This window comes from Eumetopias jubatus, unplaced genomic scaffold (genome assembly GCF_037043125.1).
Source record: "Eumetopias jubatus isolate StellerSeaLion01/CBP00866 unplaced genomic scaffold, mEumJub1_p1.0 scaffold_7, whole genome shotgun sequence".
NCBI lineage: Eukaryota > Metazoa > Chordata > Mammalia > Carnivora > Otariidae > Eumetopias > Eumetopias jubatus.
The window spans coordinates 119,530,383-119,548,861 of NW_028274813.1; the positions used below are offsets into that span (position 1 = coordinate 119,530,383).

Consider the following 18,479-nt stretch of genomic DNA (forward strand, 5'->3'; position numbering starts at 1 on the left):
TATTGTATATGTGGTTTGCAAATATTTTGTCTAGAACTATAGCTTGTCTTTACATCCTCTTAATGGGATCTTAAGTTTTTAATTTGGATGAAGTCTAATTTATCAGAACAAAAGTTTTTAATTTGGATGAAGTCTAATTTATCAATTTTTCCTTATATGAATTATGTTTTTGGTGTCAAGTTTAAGAATTCTTTCCCTGGCTCTAGATCCTGAAAATTTTCTTCTATCTTCTCTAAAAGTTTTGTACTTTCGCATTTTACACATAGGTCCATTTTGAGTTAATTTTTGTATGAGATGAGAGACATGGGCCAAGCTTCCTCCTTCCCCACCTGCCTCCCCACACCCATCAACGTTCACTTGCTACAGCATCATTTGTTAAAAGAGCTATCTTGCCCCCAAGGAGTGGTGTGGGCACCTTTGTTATGAATCGGGTGAGCATATTTGTGTAGATCTATTCCTGGGTTCTCTATTCTATATGTATATCCCTCTTCCAATACCACACATTTTTGGTACTGTAGCTACATAATTCATCTCGAAATCAAGTAGGTAGATTTCTCCATTTTATTGTTCTTTTTTCAACATTGTTTTTAACTATGATAGTCTCTTTGTCTTTCCATATGAATTTTAGAGTAATTTTGTCTATATCTATAAAAAATCTAGCTGGGGTTTTAGCAGGAATCACATGAACTTTATATATGAATTTGGGGAGAATTAATCTTTACTATGTGAGTTTTCCAATCTATGAATATGGTTATGTCTCTCTATCCACTGAGATCTTTGATTTCTTTCATTAGTGTTTTGTGGTTTGCAGCATACAAGTCCTGTAAATGTTTTGTTACATTTATGCCCAAGTATGTTTTGAGTGATTGTAAATGGTATGCATTTAAAGTTTAGTGTCAATGTGTTCATTGCTCATAGAAAGGAATATATTTGATTTTTGTTATGTTTAGTTTGTACCCTGCAAATTGTTGAACTCACTTTTTTGTTCTATGAATTATTTTCATAGATGCCTTGGGATGTTCTATGTAGACAATCATGTCATCTACAAATAAGGACAGATTTGTTTCTTCCTTTCAGATCTGTATGCTTTTTGTTTATTTTTGTTGCCTTATTGCAGTGGTTAGAACTTTCAGTACCGAGTTGAATGAGGGTTGAGATTAGGTGTTCTTGCTCTGCGCCCAATCTCAGAGGCAAAGCATTCAGTTTTCCTCATTAAGAGTGTTGTTAGCTATGGGTTTTGTGTAGATATTCTTTATGACATTAAGAATGTTCTTCTTTAGCCCTGGTGTTCTGAGAGCTTATGTTATGAACAGGTGTTTAATTTCATCAGATGCTTTTCTGCATTGATTGATATGATCATGTGATTTTTCTTTGTTAGCCTGTTAATATGGTAGATTACCTAATTAATTTTTAAATGAACTATCCCTGCATCCTGGAACAACCCCACATGGTCATCATGTGTAGTTGTTTTTATCTACTGGTGAATTTTATTTGAAGTATTTTGTGAAGGATTTCTACCTCTGCGATCACAAGGAATATTGATCTGTAAGTTTCTTTTTTTATACTGTCTTTGGTTTTGGTACCAAAGTAATACTAGTATCATAAAATGAATTGGGAAGTATTCTTTCCTATTTTCTGGAAAACTCTGTATACAATTGATGTTAATTCTTTAAGCGTTTTGTAGAATTCTCCAGTAAACTGTCTGGCTCTAGAATTCTCTTGCTTGGGTGTTTCTTAAATTTTACAGACTTTTGAAGATTTCCTAACTTTTTTGAGTTGATTTTGATAGTTTTTTTTCTCAGAAAATTTTCATTTCACTTAATTGTTCAAATTTATTCTATAAAGTTGTCTATAATATTCTCTTATCTTTGTAATATGTATTGCATCTGTAATCATGTCCCCTCTTAACACATCATGTTATTTGTGTTTTCTCTCTCTCTCTTTTTTTCTTGATTATTTTTGCTGGAGTTTCACCAATATTTTAAAATATTTTCCCAGAACCAATTTTTAATTTAGTCAGTCCCCCTCTTGCATGTCTAATAAGTCTTGTTCTTATCTCTAGTATTGATTCTCCCCTACTTCCTTTGACGATTAGCTCATTAATTATTTTCAGCCTTTATCTCTCTTAATATAAGCATTTAAGATGATGACTTCTTCTATGAGTATAGCTTTATCTTCTGCTGTATTTCATAAGATTTGATATCCAAATGTCCATGATCATTCAGTTCTAAATGCTTTAACATTTCCAATATAATTTCTTCTTTGACCCATGAGTTATTTAGAAAGTGTGATTCTTAATTTTCAAATGTATGAGCATTTTCCAGTTAATCTTTTGCAAAACCTTTTTGAATTATTTTGAAATAATTGTAGATTCCCACAAAGTGGCAAAGTACAAGTAGTATATCCTTCACCCAGTTTTCCCCAATGGTTGCATCTTCCATAAAATCTATGTAGGACATCCAAACCGGAGATCTAACACTATTGTGATGTATGTGTAGTTCTGTGCTATGTTACCCCGCATGTACATCTGTGTAACCACCATCCCAGTCAAGATACAGAACTGCTCCATCTCCCCCAGCCCCCTACCACTGCCCCTTTACCGTCACACCCAGCCTCATACCACCCCTAACCTCTGGCAACATGAATCTGTCTTTTGTCTCTCCAACTGTCTTTTTATCATGTTTTATGGCTGATGGTGGTGGTGTCAGAAAGTGTGGTACTATTCTAGGCCATTGGAATTATTGAGAATTGTTGGATGACGCTGTACACGATTATTTTTTGCAAATATTTTATGTATGTTTGAGGAGAGATTGTATTCCACTATGGTTAATTGTATTGTTTAAATGCTCTACACACTTTCTGATGTTTATCTGCTTGATCTAGCAGTGTTTGGGGAGTAGGTTAAAAATCTATGCTAGATTTTCCTTGTTATGTCAACATAGAGGGGCTAAACAAGGTGTAAACAAGCTTAGAATTCTATCTTACTCATGATTTAAAGCAGGTATTCTATAGTGAGTGACCTTACCTCTATTAATTTTTGTTGTGTAAATCTCCTTTTTCTATAAAATGGTACCAGATTGATTTTGATTAGCATTTGTCTGATTTACCTATAAAAGAAGTAATTGACCAGCTGGAATTCATTAAAATTAAAGACTGTTGGGGCACCTGGATGGCTCGGTTGGTTAAGCATCTGACTCTGGATTTCAGCTTAGGTCGTGATCTCAGTGTCCTGAGATCAAGCCCCATGTCAGGATCTGTGCTCAGCATGGAGTCTGCTTGTCCCTCGCCCTCTGCTCCTCCCCCAGCTCTCTCTCTCTCTCTCAAATAAGTAAATAAAATCTTTTAAAAATTTTTAAGAAGACTGCTCTGTGAAAGACAATTATCAAGAGAATTAGAACACAAGCCACAGAGTAGGATATAATCTTTGCCAAAAACACATCTGATAAAGGACTGTTATCTGAAATATATAACAAAATATATGAAGGACTATTATCCAAAATATACAAACAACCTAATTGAAAAGTGGGCCAAAGTGTAAATAAATACCCTACCAGAGAAGATCTACAGATGGCAGGTAAGCACTTGGAAAGATGCTGCGCATCATAGGTCACCAGGGAAATGCAAACAAAAACAACCATGAGCCACCACTACACACATATTAGAGGGCCAAAACAGGGAACACTGAGGACGCCACATGCTGGTGAGGATGTAGAGCAACAGAAATTCTCATTCTCTGCTGGCGGGAGTGCAACGTGGTGCAGCCACTTTGAAAGAGAATTTGGTGGTTTCTTATAAAACTAAACATAGTGTTGCCATATGACCCAGCACTTGGGCTCCTTGGCATTTACACAAAGGAGCCGAAAACTTGTGTCCACACAAAATCCCGCACATGGATGTGTACAGCAGCTTTGTTCATAATCGCTCAAATTTGAAAGTAACCAAGATGCCCCTCAATAGGGAGGTGCATTCATATACTGGATGCATCCGGACAATGGAATATTGTTCAGCCCTGAAAACAAATGAGTTGTCAAGCCCTGAATGGGCATGGAGGAACTTCACATGCATATCACTAAGAGAAAGAAGCCAATCCGAAGAGCCTGCACACTGTGTGAGTCCATCTACATGACATTCTGGAAAACGCAAATCTATGGAGACAGTTAAAAGGTCAGTGGATGCCCGGGGTGGGGCAGGTGGAGGGGTAAATAGGCAGATCACAGGGGCGGTGAAGTATATGCTCCGTATGAGATTACAGTGATGGGTACCTGTCAGTACACATTTGTCCAGACCCACAGGAGGCACACCACCAAGAGGGAGCCTCAGGCAAACTGTGGACTTTGGGTGATGATGACGTGTCAATGTAGGTTCATCCTTGGTAATGGATGTGCCCTCTTGGCATGGGATGCTGATGGTGTGGGTGCAGAGGGTATGTGGGAAATCTCTGAACCTCCCTCTCAATTTCTTTTAAGCCTAAAACTGCTCTTTTTTTTTTTTTTATTTGACAGAGAGAGAGCTCAAGCAGGGGAAGGGCCAGCGGGAGAGGGAGAAGCAGGCTCCCCGCTGAGCAGGGAGCTCAACGTGGGGCCCGATCCAGGACCCTGGGATCATGACCTGAGCCGAAGGCAGACACTTAACCGACTGAGCCACCCAGGTGCCCCCTAAAACTGCTCTTAAAAATGAAGTTTTTCTTTAAAAGTCAAGTGAAGTGTCTAAAAAAATTTTTTTAAGTAAATTTATCCTGACAATCCTTGTCTTTTAGCTGGTTCATAGAGCCTCTTAAATTATGCACACACTTGCATGTAAAATTATTTCATTTTAAATATTTTTTCTACTTTTCCTGTTTTTTTTTCCTGTGTTTCTTTTTTTGTCTTTTTGGTGGTCATATTTTTCTCATTCTTTTTCTTCCTTATTGGTTCTGTTTATAACTCTGTGTCTGTAATTTTATGATTACCCCAGAAAATTTGGCATGCACATCCAGGTTTTCAATGTTAAACTTATCAGTTTTTACTTTTACCCTCCTTCGGAATGGTGCAAAAACCACTGAATATTTTCATTCCAGTAGTGCTCTCTCTCGGCTTATATCCTACTACTTTCAGCTAATTCAGCTCTATTTTTACATATATATTTATATATGTATAAATACAAATATATATATGTCTTCTCCCTCCCCCCCCCCCCCCACCTCCTACTCTGCCTTCTCTGGAATGTCACTGGTGAGGATATACTGGTGGTGAACTCTCTCAGGTTCTCTATCCGAAAGGTCTTCATTCTACTCACACTTAAGGATACGTTAGCTGGCCTCCAAGTCTACGCTGATGGTTGCTTTCTCTTGCCACATTGGATTGATTATTCACAATTGCCGCTGAGACGAGAGCTTTGGGTTTAATCCTTGCTCGTTTAAAGACGGTCTGCCCTCTCTCTGGCCGCTTTACAGATCTATGTCAATGTTTCGATGTCCCATAGCTCAACCAGGAGCTGTCCAAGTACTCTTTTCTTTTTATTCATCTTATTTGGGATTTGTTGCGTTTCGTGACCCTGTGGATGGATGATTTCACTGGGACTGGAAGACCCGCATACTCGCGCATGTGCAGTGAGTCTTGTTCCGGAAGGCTGGTCTTCTTCAGATCAATTCTCTTGTCCCTCCTGCGGTGCTCTCTCAATCCACGGTTCAATCCACCTATTTACTTTCAAATATCAATAATTTTATGATTTTTAAAATTTCTCTGTACTTTTCCCAAGTCTGCTTAGAAACTTTCATGGTTCCTCTCTCCTCAAATTGCCCAATCATCTCTTTTATTTCTTTAAAAATTTAAATATATTTATTTTGCTTTCTGTGTCTGTTTTTCCCACTATGTGAAGTCTTCGCAGGGCTGATTTTGGTGTGTATTGCTCCTTCTGGTTCTCTCTCATGGTGCCTTATTCCAATATGTGTTTTGTTTTTATTATTATTATTATTTAACTTTTTTTTCTCGGAGAGCTTATAAGTCTTGTTAGTTTCTTGGTGGGAATCTTTGTGACCCAGGTTAAAGCTTGTTCCTCCAGAGAAGATTCGAATTTGTTTCTGCCAGGTGGCCGGGGCACCACCAGCCTGGAACCATTTTGAACTACATTCTTGTCTAGAGGTTTTTCAAGACATGCATGTGGTATGAATTAGGGTTACCAAGTCCTGTGAGGGCCATCTGGTAACTGTTAATCACCAGCAAATCAGAAAAGCTTTCCTTCCTTCCATTAGGGCCATTTCCAGACTGACAATTTTCATGCAGTTCCTGAGGGTGGGGGGGAGGGTGTACATTTCAAATGAAGATGTAATTAATGAGGGCTTCCTCTATGCGGAGTGTCCTCTTGAACTCTGCATCTTGGGAAGAAATCGGGACTTTCTGTCTGCTCCCGACATCCCAGAAAGCTATAGAAGGCGAAGTTCAAGTCCAGCTGGTTCATAAAGTGATTTCGGGGCATCAGCCAGCTTCTGGGCTGCTTACCTGCCAGGAAAATTGTGGTGCAGCCTTTTTTATTTCTTGGCTTCTGAGAATTCCTTCCTCCTTTGCTATTTCATTGATACATTCCCACTCCAACCCACGCTTTTACTTGGTTTTAGCAGAGGGATCAAAGTAACGAGTTACTATCATAACATCCTCAACATCCTCATTGTTTTCTGTTACAGACAATGGGATAAACATATTTCTACACACATCTTTGTGCATTTTGTCCAGTTATTTCCTGCAACAAATCTCTAGACTATGAAAAAGATGTGACAGAATTGAGAGATAGCTGGGAACTAGATTGGCATTACTTGGTGACTGGTTGGATTATTAGGGTTCTTGCTGGTCATCTATCCAGGTACTTCGCATAGATGATTTCATTTAAATCTTCTGAAAATCCCACAGGATCTGATATGATAAAAACTCGACTGAGGGTCATTTCTATTAAATTAGTAGAAATACAAACCCTGTTTTGGCAGAAAAAATATTCAGTTTTTTTGGAAAAGTGATATTCCCCAGAGTTGTAAATTTAGGAGAGTGCTTACAAAACTAATAAGAGGAATAAATTTTTGACTAGGCAACATAGTTTTATAATGTGAAACAAATAAGTAAGACTAGGTTGGAAGAAGATGAATGAAGGGTGGTCCTATCGGCTATTAAAACAATCGCCCACAAGCATCTCAGTGCCTTCCCACTTTTAAGCTTTCCTTGGGTCTGATTAGCAGAGACAGTCCCTGGTTTTCTCAGGAGGCAGCTATTTTGCATGGAGACATCACTACAGAGGTATGACGCCTGAATTTATTCTTACAGAATACATTTGGTGGGGTATTCTCGAAGAGGGAAGAAGAGCAAGGATGGGCCACCGTAAGACAGGACTGGATGCAGAAGGTCCATGGGGCAGGGGATCTTGCTCACTGGGCTGGGAGGTGTGGGTGGGTCTGAGCAGCGTCAGAGAAGGCATGAGCTGGGGAGCTCAGACTGGATCTTGAATCTATCAGAGACAGATGCACCAGAGACTCGATCAGGCTCAAGAGGAGCATTTGCATCTTTATGAAATCATGCTAGCAGAAGAAGCAGTCCAGGGCAGGGGCATTATGAATGAATAAATGAATTTTCCTTTCAAAGTGATTTTATTAAGATATAACTCATACGCTGTATAATGTGCCCATTTAAAGTGTCCAACTAAATGGTTTTTAGCATATTTACAGAGTCGTGTAACTGTCACCACTATGCGATTTTATTTCATTATGTTTTTTGTAGATAAAAGGATTTTAATTATGGAAAGCACATGAGACTCATCAAAAAAAACCCCTCTAGAGTAAACAATAAAAGAATTCTGTAAGGGGTGTGGTGTCAAAATTAACATAAAGAAATCAGTATTTTCCTTATGTACAAACTGCAATTAAAGTAATGGAAAGAAAGATTACACTGACAACAGAAGCAAATAAACAAAAGTCCAAATACCCAGGAGTTAAGAAGACACATCCAAGACCTATGTGACTATCTGATTTTAGAACATTTTCATCTCTAGGAAAAGAAGCCCCATGCTCTTAGCAGCCGCTTTCTACCCACACTGCCCCCCAGCTCCTGTCCATCCTTAACCATCCACGAATCTACTCCCTGTCTCTAAGATTTGCCAATTTTGAACTTCTCACAAAAAATTGGAATCATAGCATATGTGGTCTTTTGTGACTGCTTTTATCCACTTAGTATTATGTTTTTGAGGGTCATCCACATTATAGCACGTGTCACACAACCCTGTCCCAGCTCTTGGTTGTCTCTCAAATCTTTGTGATTGTCCAAGGAGTTTGTCTTGTTTTTAAAGCTCCCAGTAGGTGAGGGTCTGTCAACCAGCCCGTGTCCCAAAAGGGAAGATCTCGGTCAGCACCTAGATTTAGGTGGCTTGGAAGCCAGACCCCCAGGCAGCAGCTTTTAAGGAATGCACATATGTGCAGTCCTGTGGGACCACAAGTGTAAGGCCTGCTGCCCAGCAGAGCCAGGTGATGCAGAGGGGTCCCCTAGAAGCAGCCACAAACATTGTTGCTCAGGCACGTGTATAGGCTCCTTCCTGGGAGACACCAGTGAGCTATAGCGAGGCAAAGGACATCCCCGGCCCACATTCCCCAACAGCACCTCCAGAACCTCCAGACGTGTGCCAGATCTGAAGCCCGTCCCTAAGCCTGAAGCTCTAGGAGTAACAAGTAAGTCTCTTTCTCAGAAAGGCTGGGGCTGGGAGGGGGGCTCAGTCTGGCCATTGTGCATTTCCCTGGGGATGGTGGCATGCCAACAACTGTCTCTCCAACAGTCGCAGTCCCAGGGGACTGAGGAGCACAAGTCCCCCCACCCCCACCCCCCGGCCCCCAAAGCCAGGTGCTCAAACGGTTTCCCCTGGGTGACACCTGCAGAAACGGGGTCACCAGCACCAGACGTAAAAACCGGCACATCAGACGTGCATAGAAGCTTCCCTCTGGGGGATCCTGGTGCTCTGGAGTCCAGCAGAGGGGGGGGGCACGAAGCTGGCACTCACCAAAAAAGAAAAAGGAAAAGAAAATAAAAGAAGGAAAAGAAAATAGAAACAAGAGATTGAAGAGGGAAGGATGCGACCCAATGGCTTTGTCCCAATAGTGGAGGGGTGGTGTGAAGATGGCGCCCACCAGTTCTGTCCCCGGCGAGGACCCCCCGCAGGCCCCTGACCCTCAGACCAATGCTTTAAAATGAGCAAATGAGTCTCTTTCACATAAAATCTGGGGACTTTTCAGAGGGCTGCTTCCGTTTGACCCTGGGGTGGGGAGTGTGCGCCAGCCCCTTAGGAGCCGGTCCTCAGCTTGCAGCAACCCCAGGGGCTCCAGGGGGCATGAGTCCCAGGGCTCTTCAAATCCCAGTGTTTTGAGGGTTCATTTCTCAGGAGCCCTAAAAGTTGGGGTGCCCAATGTGGGCTACAAACTCTTGACTCCGCATGGGGGAGCTCCAAGCTTCGAGTTCCCTCCTGACTGTGGGCCGCCCCATCAAGGGTGGGATTATGAGGCTGTATTTCAGAATTCCTGCCATCCCCCTACCCTTTCTCATTTGCCTGATGCAAAGGGGTCTCTCTGCCAGTTTGTGGTTTGTTTGTTTTTTTCCCTGGAGCAAATAGTTCCACATGTGGCTGTAGATTTCACCTGTCTGTGGGGGGGGGGTGAGTTCAGTCCCCCTAGTCACCATCTTGAACCAGAGGCTCCTCACTGTGGCTCGGATTTGCATTCCCTTGATGGCTAATGATGCTGAATATCTTCATGTGCTTCTTGGCTTCTTGTGTAACCTCTTTGGGAAGGTATCTATTCAGATCCTTTGTCCATCTAAACAATTGGATTATTTGTCTTTCTATTATTGACTTGTAAGAACTCTTTATATAATCTCCATGCAAATCCTTCATCAAATACATAACTTGCAAATATTTTCTGCAATTCCGTGGGCTGTCTTTTCATTTCCTTGATGGTCTCCTTTGAAGCACAAATTTTGTAATTTTGAGGAAGCCCTTTTCCACATTTTCTTTTATCACTCGTGCTTTTGGTGTCACATCTAAGAAGTGTTTTCCTAACCCAAGGTCATGAGGATCTGTGTTTTCTTCTAAGAATTTTTTTCAGTTGTGTCTAGTATGTAGGTCTATGATCCATTTCAAATTAATTTTTTTTGGTCTATTGTGGGAAAACAGACCAGTTCATTCTTTGATGTGTGGATGTCCAGTTGTCCCAGAACCATTTGTTCAAAATATCCTTTAAGGGGCACCTGGGTGGCTCAGTCGGTGAAGGGTCTGCCTTTGGCTCAGGTCGTGATCCCGGGGTCCTGGGATTGATCCCCGAGTCGGGCTCCCTGCTCAGCGGGGAATCTGTTTCTCCCTCTGCCGCTCTCTCCCTCTTGTTCTCGCTCTCTCAAATAAATAAATAAAATCTTTTTAAAAATTCTTTTAAAAGACCCTTTCTAGACCCCTAGGCCATTGTAATATTCCAGTGTCAGAGGAATACTCTGAATGAGGGCAGAGCCAGCAAGAATGGACATGTTGGGGCATTTGGAAAGGTAGAAGTACAACGTGACTGAGGTCATGCAGGGAGCCCCGCGGGAAGGAGGACTTGAGAAGGATTTCTAGTTTCTGTCCCCACCCTTCCTCTGTACATCAGGAGGCGTGTGGCCTTGGTGTCTCGCGTGACCATCCTGGAGCCCGTCTGCCAGGCCCAGTTGTTCATCCTGGAGCCCATCTGCCAGGCCTAGTTGTTCATCCTCATGACTTACAGATCAAAGCCTATTGCTGCATCATCAACCCAACCACCATAAGTGAGCCTCAACCTGGAGGACAGTTGGATGATATTTTGCGATTCCCTTAGCCTGGCACCGCTATGGTGTCTTGGTTCAAAGAGAAAGTGAGGAGACTCCTATGTAAGTGGAACGCAGCCTGCTAACTCCGGAAGCTTTTGCCGGCCATCAGGAATCTACACATAAAATGAGCACTCCTAGGAAAGCAATGGCTCCTTCCAGCCCCTGGGGAGGACTTTAGACTCCAGAACAATGTTACTTATAGGCTACAGCGCCCCAGAACTCTGCATCTTCATTCTGGGTGTGTTCCCCCCAGGTCTTGGGCTCTTTCCGTGTTTGAGGGTTGGCTGCTTAGCCCTTGCAGGCACACGGCTGATCGTCATGTTGGGAAACATGCCTTCAAGAGCCTCCCGGCTCTCCCACCGCATTCCCCGCTCAGGCACCAGTCGGGCCGACTAGAGCGGGCACTGCAACCTGAGTAGTGATGGACACGTCTCTGATGGCAATGAGAGGAAACACGTCTGGAAATGTGTCTGTTGGCCCCTGACCTCAGTATGCGTCCTCGGCTTCCAGGGCTGCTCCCCCTTGGCAGCAGGAACAGAAGAGCTGTGTTCTGTGGGCCGCCAAGGGCGCTGCACTGTGCACAAGTTCGCGGGGATCCCACAGAGGCTCCTTTGAGAAGAAACCATGCCACCCAGGACATCTTGCCCAAGACTGACCAGGTGCCTCTGGGAGCCAGGGAAAGCGATGTTGTTCTTGAGAATGATCTCCTACCATGTGATCATCTCCCAGAGGACGGTAGCCCCTTAGATCTTTAAACATAACCATCCGTTGCGTTCTGAAGTGTGGAAGTGTGGAAAGCGATTATAGAGGTTGTTAAATCGACCCCCTTGGCTTACAAAGGGGGAAACTGGGTCCAAGCAATTAGGTGACCAGCCCAGGGTAATGCGAGTTTTAATGTTGCTGGTCTCATACCCTCTACCCACTCCGTCCCACAGTGCATTTCTGCTAAAGAAACCGTTCCGCTCAGCGTTGTACAGATTGAAGAGAATGAACTATACCTTGAAATAATCCCAGAGTGTGGATGAGTGCTGGGTTCTTGTTGGTGTCCAGGAAGTTGCAGGTCCACAAAGCTTGTGCACTCTGCCTCTATTTTGGGAACTTTTCAGGGTCATGTAGTTGGGCTTTTTTTTTTTTACATTTCTGATAGAAAATCGCCTCTTGGATCCCACCTTCGGTTGGTGGTAGTACATGTCCGTTCTTCCCTGCACTAGCCCTCTAGGGAGCCAACTCCCACCACAGCCACGCCAGAGCGAAGCACGTCGAGTCTACACGACTATCCGAGTTTGGCAACTGCTGGGTCGACGCAGGTTGCCGGAGCCTCCAGCTAGTTCAGAGACTGGCTCCGTGGCAGAGGGAAGGGACCAGCCGCCTGCCACCTGAGTCTGAGAAGGTCCTGGTCGGAGGACGCAGAGCTATGAAGGAAGGGACTCCTCTGTGCTGCCTTGCGCTTGCAGAGGCAGCTACATGACCTGCCTGTGCGCCGAGGGGTCGCTTCTCTCACTGCCCGATAAGAAGAGGCTGCACCACTGGTGTGCAAAGAGCAGAGGGGTCCAGGGGTTCATCTAGCTGGTTCTGGATCAAGCCTCCTACAACCAACCCTGAAACCCCAAAAGGAAGCTTCCCTCTTCTGAATATGACATTCATCTCCAGGTAATCTGGACCAAAAAAAAAAAAAAAAAAAAAAAAGTCTTCGCTTCCTATGAATCTCCTGCCATCAGTTGGCTTTGCTTGCCGAGCTATTTCTAAATTTTGTTTTGGACAGGGAGCTTAATAAAGATGATGGAAAGAAAAAAAGAAAAGAACAGTCAACATACTGTCTTAAGTTTACTCATGTGACACTTGAAATGCATATAAAATGGCATTTTGTCTCTGATCTGGTTGTAAAAGTCATCCACGTTTGTTGTAGGAAACGTGGAACATACAAGGGGTTGTGAAATCAGAAAATAAGTATGCATAACCCCATCACACAGACACGCTCTGCCAGCTCGTAAGAGCAGGACCCTGTCCACTGACATAATCTCACTACCTGGAATAGGGCCTCGTGCATAGCAAGTGCTTCATAAACATTTGATGAATGGAAAATGTTACTATTTTGGTGTATTTATTTTTAGTCCTTTCCTTCTGCCTATGTTACATGATTATTGTGAGACTATTGGCAGGCGGCTGGTCCCTTCCCTCTGCCACGGAGCCAGTCTCTGAACTAGCTGGAGGCTCCGGCAACCTGTGTCGACCCAGCAGGTGCCAAACTCGGATAGTCGTGCAGACTCGACGTGCTTCGCTCTGGCGTGGCTGTGGTGGGAGCTGGCTCCCTGGAGGGCTAGTGCAGGGAAGAAGGGACACGTACTACCACCAACCGAAGGTGGGATCCGAGAGGCGATTTTCTATTCATAGCATCTTTTTTTTTTCTTTAAATTACCTACCATGATAATACAAGCATATGTATATTACAAAAATTCCTTATAAACATGATTTTCAAAGATGATTCATGTTTGTATATACCTCGCTTACTTATTTATCTTCATCTTTTTAGAGATTTTGGGGAAAATCCACATTTCAAAGGTACTTTGCAAATAAGGCTGCACTTTAGACGAGAAGACGTATTGGCTGTTTTACTAGGTTTCTTTATGTTCAGTGAACCCAAAAGAGCTACTGACGTCACATTTAATTATTTACTTGCATGGTGTCCTTGGAGAGCATGGAGAAGTGGGAATAATATCAGAGGACATGGCCTCAGGGACTATTATAATTAAGAAGTATCTTTGGCTATTATATTGAATGAAGCAGTTGATTCAAAGAACTAGTCATGATGCTAAATCCTAGAAATATAGTCTTAAAAATTCAAATGAACTAAGCCCCCTTCCATAGAATTCCTGCTCTGTTTCCGTTTGGAGACTCACAGGGAGGCTGGTTGAAGATAGTTTTGTTCAGGTTAATATAGCACCACCTACTGCTGAGAAGGAAAATGAGTGCTGTAGGAAGATGAGCCCTGGTTTTAAACCCTGATCTGGTCAAGAAAGAAAAGGAAAGCGGTATGTGGTTTCTTGCAGGATCCTCTTGAGTCAGAACTAGATAAAATTGTAAACACAAAAAGGGCTGGGAGTGGACTTCTGGCTCCAGATGGCTCCGGAGTACCTTCTATTCATTCCCCCACCTCTTAGAATTTCTACCAAAAAAGTCTATTTCTACCAAAATTCAAAGAATATATAGACTAATAAAGAGAAGTGCATGGGGAGAACAGGAAGCTGTGGGAAGAGGCCAACCACATTCTGGAACCTCTGAGAACTTCATGCATGACACAGTGCAGGTGACTCTGGATTGAGGGCAGGGCTAATTCGCCTGCCGCTGACCACGCAGGAAGTGAGTGGGGCAGATATCAGAAGGACCCTCCCCCCCCCCCCAGAACCTGCCCGCTCACAGTGCCAGGGGCTGGGGCAGAGGGTGCGTTGTTGGGTGCAAAGCGGGAGGCAACAGTAGATCATCCTTCCATCCTGGGAAGTGGGCCAGGTGCTCTAGTCCACACACACACACACACGCACACACACACACACACACACACACACCCTGGACCCATGACATTAACCAGGCGCTGACAAGGCTGGCTTTGAACAAAGGCGGGCCTCTCAGTTAGAAGAGTGTGGCAGGTGCCCCTAACAGACCTCTACCCCGGGACACTTAAATCCCAGGTAGCATCCAAACTGACAATAGTTTCTAGGTCTGATGACAAACACCCAAAGACTCCGCACTCAGCAAATAATTTAAGTGTGACAACCACAAAATAACATTCTCAGACATGCAAATATTCAGAGAACTTTCCATCTGCATAACTTTCTTGAGAGAAAACACACACACACACGCATACACACTCAAGGATGATGGTAGTGAGTAATGCACCAACATAATTCAAGAATTAGTTCAAGATCATTGCGGGTAATAAAGTTATATAAAAACAGTTCTAGGCAGAGAAATAAAATAATTAATACCATTATCCTCATTATTGACCTCTTTCCCTCTGTCCTTCCGTCCTCTGTCCCTAAAACCCCCAAGTCATATGTTTTCTGTTCCATTGTTCACCCTGACAGAGAAATGAGGTCAAGTATACTGTTTAACGTATTGCTTTATAAACTCAGCACCGTGGGAGAGTGCTCCAAATTATTAGTATAAAAAAAGAGCCAGGAAAATGTGAACAATATGGCAAAAGGTAGAAGAAAACGAAGAGAACCATAACCAAATATAACTTGGGAATGCTGGTTTTTAAGGCCCTAAATTAAATCTTCGGAGATGGAAATCAGCAATATGATAAAATCATAATACTCTCAAGAATGCAAGGATGGTTCAATATTAAGACACCTATTCATGTAGCATTCATTCCGCAGAAGTTTCTAAGTGCTTCCTACGCACAGAACGGGGGAACTGACTGACACGAAACACGTCTCCATGGCTTCCCGTTCAGGGGAGGTCTTTCCTCCATTGGTCTGTCTCTGTCATCACTGATCACTCGCACTTGTTTTCTTGTTTGCTGAGGGCCTTCCTCCACTAGAACAGCATTGTTCCAACATCAGTGTCTTATCCGGCTTGTTTGCACCTGTTTCCCCAGCACCTGACAAAGAATCAGAGACCTATTGACTGACATGCTTATTCGGCATCTGTTGCCTTAGATCAGTATCTACACAGTATATTCACTCAATTTTTATTAAATGGGCGACTCTATCTATAAATGAATGGATGACGGTGATTCTAAATCTCTGCCTTTATAGAGCCTATAATTTACTGGTGGAGACAGACAATCCAACCAGAACCTCCATGGTCCGTGCCCAAACTCCGCTGTCTACGCATGTTTTTCTGTTCTAACTGACTTGCTGAATAAAAGGTGGGAACTGTTTTGCAGGAAGCTTCCACAACTTCTTCCCGAGAAAGGTCTGGAAAAGTAGAAGTGCAAAGTAGTACCTTCCTGCTTCCCAAAGCCTGTCATCAAAGGACACGCAGCAATTCAACCAGTAAGTGCGTCATGGAACTGTCCTCAGGAATGAAGCCTCGCTGTCGCTGAGGACCAGGAATATCAGTGACGTGGAGAGATCTGGGGGAGGGTGGGTCTCGGCTGGTTCAGTTGGATTAAACATGGCTGCGGTCTGCTCGCCTCTCTGGGAGAATTTGTCATGGTGCTTCTGTGTCCATGGCACTTAAGTACCATGTTGGGAAGAGCCGACATAGGGGATAAAAGGCAAGGGCTTTCCTCCTGCTCTGTCTTCTGATGTACTTCTTGATTTTAGGAAGCCTACTGGCTCTCCCAAGGTCTCCATCACCTCATCTGTCACCAGATGGGAGTGGAGGCTGAAGGATGTCAGGATTCTTGGTTGCTGCAAAGAGAATAGCCCTACTCCAAAGTCAGGGCATTTGAAGAATGCAGAAAAGCATGAAGAGATTAAAACCACACCGCATGCTGATATTAGAAATAATCCGTGTTAACCTTTTCCGTTCTTCCACCCCATGCCTCTACATGCCTATGGAGCACGGGTCCATGCACGCGGGCGCACACAGCACGACTTCTTGTCCTTGGAAATTCTTATGTAAACACCATGCTCAGTGGGTGCCTCGTATTTCATTATGTGAATGTGCCTAACCTAGTTAACCAACTCCCTAGTATTAGATAACTAATTTATTCTCTGTTTTTCACTAAGATAATCAGCATTGTTATGTTTGTCCATGAAATTTTGCTTACGTTTGTGATGATTTTCTTAGGGAAACATAAGGGGCCATTGATGGGAGCATGGTTAGGAGTGCACACTTGCTTCCAGAACTAATGATCCATGCAACCTTGGGCAAGTGCCTTCAACTCCGTCACATGTTACTCAGCCGTAGGATGCACTCTCTAAACCATGATTTGCCAAGCTCATTTCCTATTTTGGGACTGCTAGTTGCTTTTTTGTTTAATCATAAGTTTTTGCTTATTTCCCCCTTTAGAATAATTTCCTAGAAATGGAGTTTCAAAAGGCAACTATGCCTTAGATTTTGATCTCTGCTGCCAAATTTAAGTAGCTAAGACTCCAATAATGTGTATGAGTACCTTTCTTTGGTCATAGCCCACACCGTATTAAAATTTAACAATATATATTTGCTGCAGATTTTTCTCTATTCCCCTCTTCTCCAACACCCCCCCCCCCCAACTTTTTTCTGGTCCTCTTCGCACCCAGGACCGGCTACACGAGTTGCGGGGATCTGTGTAAGATGAAAGTGTGGGAACCTTGCTCCAATATTATTAAGAATTTCAAAATGGAGGCGGTGGGGCATTAAAACCCAAGCCTAGGCCCCTCTAAGTGTGGGGTTCTGTGCGACTTCACAGGTGCATGCCCACGAAGCCAGCCTTGCTTGTGCCCTGGACACCGAGCAGACCCTGGCCCCCTGGCCTCCTGGCCCCTGGCCCTCTGGTTTTCCATGGAGCACCACCAGGAGACTGGAGGATGGAGGAGAAGCTGCCGGAGCATTTCTTCCCCGTTTCCTCTGCCTCCGTGCTGTGGTCTTGGCCGGGTGTGTCTGGCTGGAACTAGACACCAGGTCAGGGTGGCCCGCGTTCCATGGATCCAGCACCCACCGGGCCCTGGGAAGGCACCTGCCAGTTCCTGGGTACCTGGATGGCTTCGCTATTTTCCTAAACCCTGTCCACTCTTTGTACACGGCCCTTCATTCGTTCCTCTCAGGGGCCTCGTGGGCTCGCACTTGACTGGTTCGCTGGCCCCGAAAACCAGCCTCTTCACACAGCTGTCTTAAATGTTCCTTCGTTTATCCCTTTCTCTTTTTGGGGGAGTCCACCTATTTTTCTCTTGGGGTGATCAGTTTTAGCATTAATTTATAAAAAGCCTCTTAGTTACATTAATATTTGGCTGTCATATTTGTGGGACATACTTTCTTCAGTTTATTGTCTTTCTTTTAAGTCTTTTTTTAACATAAGGATAAGAATATCTTTATATAATTAAACCTATAGATTTTTTTCCCTTCCTAATAATGTTAAAGTTTCTTCCATATCCAGAGAACAATTCAATATTTGGCTATGTTTCTTTCTAATTTCTAAACAATTTGCCTTTTTTTTTTTTTTTTAAAGCCTACTATATCCATCATTAATGTTCGCTGTTTGGTGTGAAATAAGAATCTAAACGTGTTTTTAAGTTGGGTCCAGCATGGCTTACTGGTGGTCAGTTTCTGCCCGCCTTTCGTTGTACTCTTTCTGTTTGTTTGATTTATCTCTTGCAAATGGTGTGCGGTTAGATCTTGAAAGCAAACGTGGCCATCTTTTTAAGGAGAGACGTCCGGGCCATTGGTGTTAGTTTTACAAATAATATTTGGTTTCAGTTTCCTGCTTTTTATACTTTGTTATTATCACTTGTTTGTTCCTTGCTTCTTGCTCTGGGTGCGTGCCTAACTTTTGCAGCGATTTGGAAAGTGTATCCAATTTTTATCCCCACTTCTGGTTTCCTTTACGTGTCGTTAATTAATTAATCAGTTGGGTTTCATTAATTAAGGAATACCTGAGGCTCTATTTTCTAAGTTGCCCCCGCCTTTGGAAAATGGTGTCCTTCACCCCTCATCTCTTTCCCAGTTTATTTTTCCATTCCCTAATTCAACTTCACCGTAACTTGCAAAGTCGTATTACTATTGTACAAT

General features: G+C 43.2%; 1 protein-coding gene across 1 annotated transcript in view; it reads left to right on the forward strand.

The window, feature by feature from the left end:
- The window catches only part of IL16 (interleukin 16), a 69,193-nt gene that overhangs the window by 14,974 nt on the left and 35,740 nt on the right, over window positions 1–18,479 (forward strand). The window contains exon 2 of the mRNA XM_028089412.2: window positions 15,712–15,820. Within this exon, the coding sequence (XP_027945213.2) occupies window positions 15,712–15,820 (109 nt within the window). The remainder of the gene's footprint in view (window positions 1–15,711; window positions 15,821–18,479) is intronic.